General features: G+C 49.4%; 1 gene segment (V, D, J or C); it reads left to right on the plus strand.

The window, feature by feature from the left end:
* The first annotated feature begins 4,579 nt into the window (after positions 1 to 4,579).
* Positions 4,580 to 5,138, plus strand: LOC148090794 (immunoglobulin lambda variable 1-40-like). The segment is given in 2 exon segments: positions 4,580 to 4,625; positions 4,735 to 5,138. Coding segments are annotated over 2 exon segments (450 nt in total).
* The last annotated feature ends 6,948 nt before the right edge of the window (positions 5,139 to 12,086 follow it).

Genomic DNA, 12,086 nt, shown 5'->3' on the forward strand with positions numbered 1-12,086 from the left:
CAGCCGCCCGCCGTCTCTGCATCACCAGGAGCATCAGCCAGACTCACCTGCACTCTGAGCAGTGGTTTCAATGTTGGCAGCTATGCTATAGCTTGGCAGCAGCAGAAGCCAGGGACTCCCCCCCGATATCTGCTGTACTACCACACAGACTCAGACAAGCACCAGGGCTCTGGCGTGCCCAGCCGCTTCTCTGGATCCAAAGATGCCTCAGCTAACTCAGGCGTTCTGCACATCGCTGGGCTGCAACCTGAGGATGAGGCTGATTATTATTGTCACACATGGGACGGCAACTCTAAGACTGACACATGGCCCAGACCCTTAAGGAAGTGAGACAAAAACCTCTTCTCTGTTCTCCAGTCCTGGTGCAGTCACCCCTGCTGGTGGCTCTGACCAAGTCTAGCTCAGTAGTAACTTGTGTTGTCAGATCTTCATCCAGCACCAGATTTTCTGTGGACCAGTAGTTTTGACAATGTCACATCTTTTTCTTCAACTTGTAGCTTGATTCATAGCTCAGATATTCTTGCTTTGTTCATGGTTTCACAGACAAATTTTCTTAGTCAGAGATGAAAATTTCCCATTGGACACTTCTGATGAAGTCAAATTAGGTTGATTCTGGCCAAGCTCAGGTCAGGGTCCAGGATATGATTCTGTTCTGAGTGATCAAATCTAAAGTGTGTGATATAAATCAAGATGCAGAAATGAATTCTACATACTAGCAGCGAACTATCAAAATATAAAGAATAAAAACAGTAGTGTTATCTTGGGCAGCTGTCAGTTGGAGCACAGGACTGGTTGGCCACTTTGGAGGGGTGTGTTGCACCGAATCTGCAGAGAGGACATGGCTGTGCTGGGATCCAGGGGTGCCCCACAGACTCTACCTGGCTCCTCGGGTGTTCTGGCACCTGGATGTTCAGGCTGAGGTCTGCAGCATCTCCAAGTTTCCTGATGATGGGTCCTGCAGTCTTCTCCTGCCCACTACGGTAGACAGTCAGGGAGTGCTGGGGAGATTCCTGCAATGGCCAACATGGTGTAGGGGGAGGTTCTTACACTGAGTGTGCCAAATGTAGAAAGATGAATGGATAGAGCCCAGTGCACTGAAAGTTAGCAAGATAATTGGATAGAAAAAAAGCCCTCCTCTCCCTATCCTTACAGGAACCACAGACTTGAGCAGAAAGGGCTGGTGGTCTTTGAGAATGGAGTCTGACGTTCTCTCAGGTTGCACAGCACCTGAATAAATCACTTTGCTTTGGCACTAGCACCTGTCTCACGAGTTTGACTTTAGTTGTGACAGGAAGCAGAACCCACTTGTTTGGTTACAGTACTATTTGTAACAACATAAATAGAAAAGACTGAAGGATAAATCTGAAGAAAAATGAAAGTCTTATACAGGGAAAAGTGCAAAAGATGGCAAGAAAATTAAACTTAAGTATATAGCCAAGTTGTGTTTCAAAATACTCAATATTGTTAAGATAACAGTTTTTCCCTAATTGAATGAAAAATGTCTTCAGGTAAAATATACTTTCAATGAAGAATGAGGTAGAACATTTCAGCAAAGACATGGAAACTGTAGGAAAACACATAAATGAAACAATGTTCCTGGAATAACCCTTCTCTAATATCATGAGACCTGCCTGCACCCAGGAAGGACAGGTGAAGGGAGCAGATATCAATTTCCAGGAACCAGATCAAGGTGAGACAAGGACTGCAACTTCAGTGTCAGAAGAGACATAGACCGAGTCTGGAGATGCTGCCCTAGGGGCTGAGGGACAGTGTGTGGGTGCAGGAAACCTGAGATGGGTGCCACTGGGTGCTGAGCCTGTGCTGTCACCTGCAATGTGCAGCTGGGGTGACATGTCTGTGATCTTCGCCTCACTCCAATGTAAGACTCTGTGGCCTGCTTCTTGTTAAGTAAGAATTATGAACTAGCGGCTCAGAACTGACTACAGGGTTCCTGATTATATCCCCAAGGCTCATAAATGGAACCTGCATGTGTGAAACCTGGATGGAAATTCAAAGGCCCTTCTCACAACTAGAGTGTGCTGGAAAGGAGGTGAATCAGCCCTGTGACAGACACGGTGCTGGTAGCCTGGTCTATGGGGTATTGAGAATGGGCGGACACTCACAGTGGGAATATTGTATTCCTGATCCTTTGCTTCCTGTGACTGTGACCCTTCAAGGACTTGGTAGGACACAGAACACAGGCTTCCCTTTGCTTCACCCTTATCAGAGATTGCTCCACAGAACAGGACCATGCAAAGGGCCAGAAAAAGAAGAGTAGAGCAAAAACTTGGGGGAAAGGGTGTGTATGAGTTGAGGTTCTCGGAGGAACAGAGCCAGTGGGCGTCTCTCTCTCTCTCTCTCTCTCCCTCCCTTCCTCTCTCTCTCTATCTCCCTCTCTCTGTCTCTCTCTCTCTCTGTCTCTCTCTTCCTCTCTCCCTGACTTCATTCTTCCTTTCTCTGAGAGAACAGTATCTAAGAGAAAATTTTTAAAAAAATATATAAATTTTTATATATTGACATATACACACATGCACAGCTCACTGTTCTCTCCGAGTACATATTGGTCAGGACAACGAGTTTTCAGGCTTCTCTTTCCTGCCTCAGTGTCAGAATCAACAAGAGGCAGAATCTCCCTCAGCTGGAAACACCAGTGAGTGAGTGTAACTGGGTCCTTTTACCACGTGGCTCGGGAAATGCCAGGAACACCTGCTCCAATGGGATGAGTTGGGTGCTCAGGGTTCCCGGGTGACCTCTGCTCCCTGTCTGCCCTGAACCCTCCTGATCACCTCTGGCCTCCAGTCAGCACATGAGACTGATCATTACATTCATTCTGGGACAGCAGCCTCAGTGCTGCTCACATGGAGCTCACAGTCCATGGGGACATGAGACACAACTTCTCTTCAGCTCTCAGACCTGGGTCATCACTGTCAGTCACCATCCGGGACACCTCCAGTCTGGCTGAACCTCTGCTGAAAAATTTTCTGTTTCAACTCAAGGCCACAGGGCTTGTGACATAAAGGCTATAGTTCCCTTTTGTATTTGCACTTTTTCAAATTCAGACATGGGATCATTGAGAGAAACCAGGTGGCCTTGGGTGGCTGTCATTGGGTGGCTCAGTGAACAGTTTCTTTATCCTGAAATTGCTGGACATAAGTGCCAGGGACTACAGCTGTGCCTACCCCAGAGACAAGTCTGAAACCAACATCATTCTGCCCTGGAAGCTCTGTCTGGGGTTGGTTTTGCTATTACTGGGATGACTCTGAAGTTCATAGAAAGGAGCTCCTCATGGGGTTTCACTGGGCACCAATGCGGGATTTCCAATCTGCAGGACCAGATCACAGGATACAAACCTAAACTCACGACTAAAATATGAGGCGATTTTAGGAAAACACTTATACACACCTTTTCAACCAAGAACAGAGGCATTGCATTTCCAATGCTTTTCCATCCATATCTCAATGACAATTTCCATCAATATTAATTATCACTGAATTTTAAAATCAACCTTAATGAGGTGACTTTTATATACAATAACATACATGCGTTTTAAATTGGGTAAATGGTGATTACTATATGAACTTTTTAAAGAAAAGCCTGTCACAGCAATTGAAATTTTTGCCCAGACAAATTTTCTGCATGTTTGCCCTTTCTACTCTTAGATAAATGCCACTAGCAATGTCATTTGGCCTGGCCTCCTGCCAACTTTTGACTGTGAGCTTGATAATAGACCCCTGGGAGTAAATCCCTGCTCACAGTATGGGGACAGCGTCTGTTTCTTGCAGGCGGAATATTGACAGATAATAAAGTTTTACACAGCATTGCTCAGAAATGCACATGAGGGCTTTCTCTCCACAGCCTCCCCATCTCTAGAGAGAAGGGGCCCTTTCTCCTCAGTTCTCTTGGGGAATCCACAGGGAAAGAAACCTCTAGTCACCAGAGAGGAAAGAATCTGGATTCTGCCTCCTGGGGCTGGTCACTGCTCTGGACCTGATACTGGAGTAAGAGTTTGTGTAGGAAATACCACCTCAGTCCTGACCACTGAACAGCGAAGGGAGGTGTGGAAAGACTCACCCTGAGGACGCTGAGTAGAGCATAAAAATGCCCTGGAGTAATTGGGAGGGCACAACAGGGGACACCTGGCCCGGACCTAAGGCAGAGGGCAGTGGACAGAAGAGGGAAGGCAGAGGTTGTCCCTGATGGCTTCTGGTGACCATATCACACAATGGTGTGTCTGGGCCTGGACTCTAGGGGGCGCTCGGGGCTTGTTCCTGAGGGACCTGGGGTGATCTGACTGGGACCAGTCTCCTGGCTCTGCCTCGTGCCCTCTTCTCAGGGCTTACAGCTCTTATTGCCTTAGCAGCAGGCCCAACACAGCTCCACCCCTGCAGACACCCAGGGCCATCCTCGGGCAGAGGGACCTGGCCTAGGGCACAGGCAGAAATTAACCAACTGTGGCATCGCATTTGCATGAGTGGGTGACCCCTCTCTCAGAGTATAAAGAAGGGGAGGAAGAGATTTGGGGGCAGCTGTGCTTCAGCTGTGGGGCCACTGGAGGCAGGACTCAGCGAGGATCTGCACCATGGCCTGGTCCCCTCTCCTGCTCACCCTCCTCGCTCACTGCACAGGTGACTGGATGTGGGGACAGGGGATGGGGCCCTGGGAAGACTCATGCTGCTGCTTTCTTCTTTGTCTCTAGACCCAGAATCACCATGTCTGTGTCTCCCCCTCTTCCAGGATCCTGGGCGCAGTCTGTGCTGACTCAGCCGTCCTCAGTGTCTGGGGCCCTGGGCCAGAAGGTCACCATCTCCTGCACCGGAAGCAGCTCCAACATTGGGAATAATTATGTGCACTGGTACCAACAGCTCCCAGGAAAGGCCCCCAAAACCATCATCTATGATGACAGCGATCGACCCTCAGGGATCCCCGACCGATTCTCTGGCTCCAAGTCTGGCAACTCGGGGACCCTGACCATCAGCGGGCTGCAGCCTGAGGACGAGGCCGACTATTACTGCTCAGCATGGGACGATAGTCTCAATGGTCCCACAGTGCTCCAGGCCTGTGGGGAACTGAGACAAAAACCCGTCTCCTCTGGGAGCTGGGTGAGCCCCCAGCAGCTGCCTCCTCAGGCTCAGCCCTGACCTGTGACCTCTACTTATTCTCCTGCTGATGTCCTGGCCCAGGTCCAGGCAGGGACACTGCCTAGGGGAGAATGAGCCTCTCTCCCTTCTGTCCTCAGTGTCACTCCCAGCAGCACTTTCCCAGACTAAGGGTCCTTAAGGAAAGTGAAAGTCCATCTCCCCTCGAGCTGGGGACAGTTTTCTCCAGACTGGTTTGTGTTCAGTTGTCCTGTGATGGTGACACAATGAGACCTTGTCTTGGGCCCTGAACCTCTCCTGAGGAATGAGCACTATTTGTGCTGTGCTTGAAGGACAAGCCAGCCCTGCTGGCATCTCGTATTATAATTTACTCCACTTTAACCAGTGCTGACCAGTTTTGATTTGTTTTCTGATTTTTAGTGCAAAATATGGCATTTCACGAGGATGAATGGACAACAGAATGGTGGTTGCCAGAGGTGGGGGATGAGAGGACGGTCCAAGTGGGGAAAGGGAGCCAAAGGGGAGAAACTTGGTTATGAAATGAATGGTTCTGGGGATGGACTGGAAAGCATGGGGACTGGGGCTGAGAATGCAGCAATATTGCATGTTGGAACACTGTCGAAAAAGTAGACCTTAACAGTTTCTAGCACAGAAAATAATAAACCTTGTGACCCTGGTGGGTTACATGTCAACTAGACTTACTCTGCGGGCGATTTTGCAATACGTACCGATATAGAATGATTATGTTGTAGAGCTGAAACTAATATAATGTTGTATGTCAACTACACCTCAATGAAAAAGATAAGGTAATTAAAATGGAATCATCAAAATAAATCCAGGGATGGGATTGAGCAGAGAAAGAAAACCAAAGAGGAAGGTCTCATGAACATGGATAACAGTGCGGGGTTGCAGGGAGAGGGCCTGGAGGAGGTGGAGGAAGGCAGAGGGGTGATAAGTGGTGATGAGAAAAATAACAGGAAATAACGAGAAAAAGATACAAATGCATAAATAACGGTAATTAAATAGATTCCTGTATTGTGAGGGAAGGTTTAAGGGTCATTGTTCGTATCTAACATTAATTAGTCTTTGTAGTAACTCGAAGAAAAGTGATTAATGGTCATTATTTGTAAGTACCTGAAACTTAGTTCCCAGTTGCCTAATAGAGGAAACAATAATTATTTATGTACAAATAAGCTCTGTCTCTGATATGTGACTAGTCCCAAGAGGCTCTCTACCATCAGTGTTTTCTTCAAAGAAAGTTAAGCAGAGGCCTTTGATTATTCCAAAAGCTTTAGTAAGTTGATTCATAAAATGCTATAAAAAAGGCTTTCTTTCCAGGCCTGTGTGGCTCAGCAGGGGATGATCCAGGAGATTTATGATCCAGGAGATTCCCAGTTCGGGCACATGCCCAGGCTGTGGGCTGGATTCCCAATAGCGGCTGTGCAGGAGGCAGCTGATAGATGGTTCTCTCTCATTGATGTTTCTCTCTCTCTCTCCCTCTCCCTTCCTCTCTCTGAAATCCATAAAGATATATTTTTTAGAAATAAAAGAAACATACATATATTTTTAAAAATGCCTTTCTTACATCATTTCAAGAATATTATATCCAATAAATATTGCAGTGAAAATGTCATGTTTACCAACCCAGTTTCTTAAAATATGTTTTCATATTGATTTTAGAGAGAGAAACACCAGTGATGAGTCATTGATTGGCTGCCTCCTGCATTCCTCCACCTGGGCATCTGCCCTGACCAGGAACGGAACGGTGACCTCCTGGTTCATGGGTGGATGCTCAATCACTGAGCCGCGAAGGCCAGGGCAAAACATGTCATATTTTGGAAGAAGCTAAAGCTCTAGAGAGAGTATGGGCATCTGTGGTGCACAAGGTTTTTGAAGAAGATTGACTATGTGGACACAAAGTATTTCTTTAGGAGCAATAGGATTGCTCTGTGTGATACTGTATGGCACTTAAATGACACTCCTGCTTTGTCAGATCCATTGAAAACTTCACAGCACAGTAAGAGAACCTCAATGTATGCACATAAAGTGTAATTTGGGAAGTTGGGGTTCCCTGACAGAATGCGGAATGTGACAAGAACCCATCCATTTGGACTAGGAGAGTATGAGCCACCTCATTGGAGGGGCGGGGAAGGCAGCTGCTAACCTAAGTACCTTTGGCAGTGAGTGAGTCCTGTAAGACTAAAAGCAAAAGGAACCTTACGGAAGCCTGTGCTGCAGCCGATCAAGTGGATTCCGTGGGGTCCGGGTTCACAATGTTGGTGTGGCTGTGCTATGGGCTGGGATTACCCAACAGGCAAGAAGAGGGAAGCCCACTGCCCCAGCGCCCTCCTGGTCCGGGCCAACCGAGTGCGCGGCGGTCGCCACAGAGCCACTGGCATGCAGGGGATCATGGGGGCTTGATGGCGGCGGGCGGCTCCTTCTGAGTCATGCTCGTGGTCTTCGCCTGTTCTTGGCCTGCATCACCGAGAACCTCCTGCACTGGGCCTCCGGGGGCCCTGACCTCAGGCAGCCCTGAAGCTGCCCTCAGCCCACCCGCTGGGTCTCTGCCAAGTAGTGTGCTCCAGGCTCCAGGCCTGGTGTCCCCCCATCTCGTTCCTGCCCCCTCCGTAGTCTCTCCCCACAGGGCCTGATGGACATGGATGTGGCAGCAGCCGGCCCACACCTGGGCCCTGGGGGTATCACAGCCACTTACAAAGAACCAGCCCCAGGGATGGGTTGATGGGTTTGCTTGAAGAACCACCCTCAGGGGACAGACAGAAAATAAGAGGGACAGGATGCCACTTGTCCTAACGCTTGGGCTCTTGGGAAATGGCTCCAAGGGTGTGCATTGGATTCATATATCCCTTTCTCTCTCTCTCTCTATCTCTGTCTCTTTCTGTGTTTCTGTCTGTCTCTGTCTCACTCTGTCTCTCACTCTTAGACACAATTCTAACACTGTTTGCCTGAAGATACTGTCAGATCCACAGATTGAAGGTTCAGTCTCTCTCTCACACACACACACACACACACACACACACACACACACACACACACACACACGCACCCCTCCTGTCTCTGAATGCATATTGTCCTGGACTCTGCAGTCCTCAGACTTCTGTTTCTCCAGGACTCAGGAATCAATCTGGGTGAACCCAGCCATGCTCAGGGTCAGAATCTTCAGGAGGCAGAATCCCATTCAGCAGGAAGCACCTGCGACATGAGTGTAACTGGGGTCCCGTTATGAGAGCAGCCAGGAAATCCCTGGACAGCTGCCCTACTGGGATGAGTTTGATACTAAGGCTCCAAGAGTGAGCCTCTGCTCCTGTCAGCAGCTCAGCCCACCCCGACCATCTCTGGGCTGCAGTGAGCACTGAAGACTGAATATTGCCTTTACTCTTGGACAGCAGCCTCAGAGCTGCTCACACGGCCCTCACAGTCTGTGGGTGATGTGAGACAGTTTCCATCGCTAAGATGGTTTTGAAGTTCACAGGACAAGGCCTCTCTGGGGGTTTCACTGAGCACCTAATGGGCTTCCTACCTACAGGACCATTCTACATGCAAAACTAATAACAGATACATGAATGAATGAATGAGTGAATGAATGAATGGATAGTGCTTTAGGGGAAAAAATTATATGTTCTCATTTAACCACGACCAGAATGCATTACTTTTAATTGTTTTTCAATTCATGCATTTAGGCAGAATTTTATCAATAGTCATCATCACAGTACTAAAATCAATATAATGGAGGTGACTCTTATATAAAACAACATGGGTCCCCTTAAAGGGCATAGAGGGCTAAGTGATGACAATTATATAAACTCTTTCAATCAACCCTCAGAAGGCTTATGTGAAAGCTCAGCCCATTCGCTTCTGGAACTTTCTGCACATTTGCCCTCTTTGACCTTAGAGAAAAGCAACAAACCAGGTTATGAGGCAAGGTCCCCTGCAGACCAATGACTGGGATCTGGGACTAGACTCCTGAAAGTGACTCAGCTTCTCCATGTGGCAAACTTGCTCCAGGTGGAAATATTGACGGACAGTAAAGATTTACACACTGACACCCACTGGGAATTTTCACAGGGGCTGCCTTTTCACCCCCTCTCAGGCCCTGGAGAGGACCCCCTTTCTCCCCAGGCGGTGGGGACTCCACGGGGAAGAGAGCTCTGGCCCAGAGGAGAAACCGAATGTTAGGAATCACCTCTGTCTTGTACCGAAGGGGACATGGCTTCATGGGGGTGCTTGCTGCTCTGGCCTGATCCTGGTCTGAGGGAAGCCTGTACATGACACATGGGCGTGTCCTGGCCGCTGAGCAGCCAGGAAGGCAGGGACACACTGGCCCTAGAGTGTCCTAGAGTGTCTGTGTAAAGTGGGCCCTGAGGTGCTGGAAAGCTACAGGAAGGCGCCCCTGGCCTTGCTCTAAGGCAGGAGAACAGGGGCCAGAGCTCAGGGAGGCAGGAGCTCTGATGGCTTGGTCACCATGTCCCACAATGGTGTGTGTCAGCCTGAACAGCAGGGGGCACCCAGGGCCTGTTCCTGAGGGTTCTGGGGAAAATGAGAGCTGGGACCAGCCACCTGGTGCTGCCTGTGTCCTGTGCTCAGGGCTCACAGCTGCGACCTCCCCACCCCTTGAGCCCACACAACCCTAAGCCTGCCCACGCCCCTGACAGCCTCAGACAGAGGGGCCTGTCCCAGGGCCCAGGGAGGAGTCAGAGAGCTGAGGGGTCTCATTTGCATGAGGGGACCCTCCCTCCTGCAGAGCATGAAGAGGGCAAGGAGAGGTTTGGGGGCAGCTCTGCTTCAGCTGTGGGGCCATTGGAGGCAGGACTCAGCGAGGATCTGCACCATGGCCTGGTCCCCTCTCCTGCTCACCCTCCTCGCTCACTGCACAGGTGACTGGATGTGGGGACAGGGGATGGGGCCCTGGGAAGACTCATGCTGCTGCTTTCTTCTGTGTCTCTAAACCCAGAATCACCATGTCTGTGTCTCCCCCTCTTCCAGGATCCTGGGCCCAGTCTGTGCTGACTCAGCCGTCCTCAGTGTCTGGGGCCCTGGGCCAGAAGGTCACCATCTCCTGCGCTGGAAGCAGCTCCAACATTGGGAATAATTATGTGTACTGGTACCAACAGCTCTCAGGAAAGGCCCCCAAAAACATCATCTATGAAAGTAGCAAACGACCCTCAGAGGTCCCCGACCGATTCTCTGGCTCCAAGTCTGGCAACTCGGCCACCCTGACCATCAGCGGGCTGCAGCCTGAGGACGAGGCCGACTATTACTGCCAGACATGGGACAGCAGTCTCAGTGCTCACACAGTGCTCCAGGCCTGTGGGGAACTGAGACAAAAACCTGTCTCCTCTGGGAGCTGGGTGAGCCCCCAGCAGCTGCCTGCTCAGGCTCAGCCCTGACTTGTGACCTCTACTCATTCTCCTGCTGATGTCCTGGCCCAGGTCCAGGCAGGGACACTGCCTAGGGGAGAATGAGCCTCTCTCCCTTCTGTCCTCAGTGTCACTCCCAGGAGCACTTTCCCAGACTAAGGGTCCTTAAGGAAAGTGAATGTCCATCTCCCCTCCAGCTGGGGACAGTTTACTCCAGACTGGTTTGTGTTCACTTGTCCTGTGATGGTGACACAATGAGACCTTGTCTTGGCCCCTGAACCTCTCCTGAGGAATGAGCACTATTTGTGCTGTGCTTGAAGGACAAGCCAGCCCTGCTGGCATCTCGTATTATAATTTACTCCACTTTAACCAGTGCTGACTAGTTTTGATTTGTTTTCTGATTTTTAGTGCAAAATATGGCAATTCTAAACATAAACTGATAACAGAATGGTGGTTGCCAGAAGTGGGGGATGAGAGGACAGTCCAAGTGGGGAAAGGGAGGCAAAGGGGAGAAACTTCCAGTTATGAAATGAATGGTTCTGGGGATGGAATGGACAGCATGGGGACTGGGGCTGAGAATGTTGCATTTATTCTTGGACAGCAGCCTCAGAGCTGCTCACATGGCTCTCAGTCTGTGTGTGACGTGAGACACACCTCCCTGTGCTCTCAGGGCTGGGATGTCACATATTCAGTCCCTCCCTGGGACACTCCAGCTGGCTGGAGTTCTGCTGAAATGTCTCCTGTCCCAACCCAGAGCCACTTCAGAGACATAGTCTGCCCTTGTCTCCCCCTTTCCAAGAGTGACACATGGGTCCTTTGACAAACAATGTTGGGTCCAATTGTCCGTGGCCAACACCAATTCATTCCTCTATTCCTTGGGTGACTGAACAATTTCTCTGCCATGAAAATTAGGGACGTGAGGAGCAGAGCTGTGGGTGTGCCCAGCCTTGAGCCCAACGCTACTCTGTCCTGGAAGCTGTGTCTGTCTGGTGTTTCCATCACTAAGATGGTTCTGAAGTTCACATGACGAGGTCTCCCCTGGGGTTTCATTGAGTACCTGGTCGGGCTTCCTACATATAGGACTATTCTACATGCAAAACTCATATTAGATACATGAATGAATGAATGGATAGTGCTTTAGGGGGAAAAATTATATGCCCTCATTCAACCAAGACCAGAATGCATTACTTTCTATTGTTTTTCCATCCATGTATTTAGGCAGATTCTTATCAATAGTCATCACCATAGTTTTAAAATCAATCTAATGGGGGTGACTCTTACATAAAACAACCTGGGTCCCCTTAAAGGGCATAGAGGGCTACGTGGTGACAAATATATAAACTCTTTCAATCAACCCTCAGGAGCCCCATGTGAAAGCTCAGCCCATTCTCTTCTAGAACTTACTGCACATTTGCCCTCTTTGACCTTAGGGAAAAGCAACAAACCAGGTTATGAGGCAAAGTCCCCTGCAGACCAATGACTGGGACCTGGGACTAGACTCCTGAAAGTGACTCAGGCTCTCCATGTGGCAAACTTGCTCCAGGTGGAAATATTGGCGGATGGAAAAGATTTACACACTGACACCCACTAGAAATTTGCACAGGGGCTGCCTTTT

The sequence above is a fragment of the Miniopterus natalensis genome, chromosome 20 (genome assembly GCF_054644295.1).
Source record: "Miniopterus natalensis isolate mMinNat1 chromosome 20, mMinNat1.hap1, whole genome shotgun sequence".
NCBI lineage: Eukaryota > Metazoa > Chordata > Mammalia > Chiroptera > Miniopteridae > Miniopterus > Miniopterus natalensis.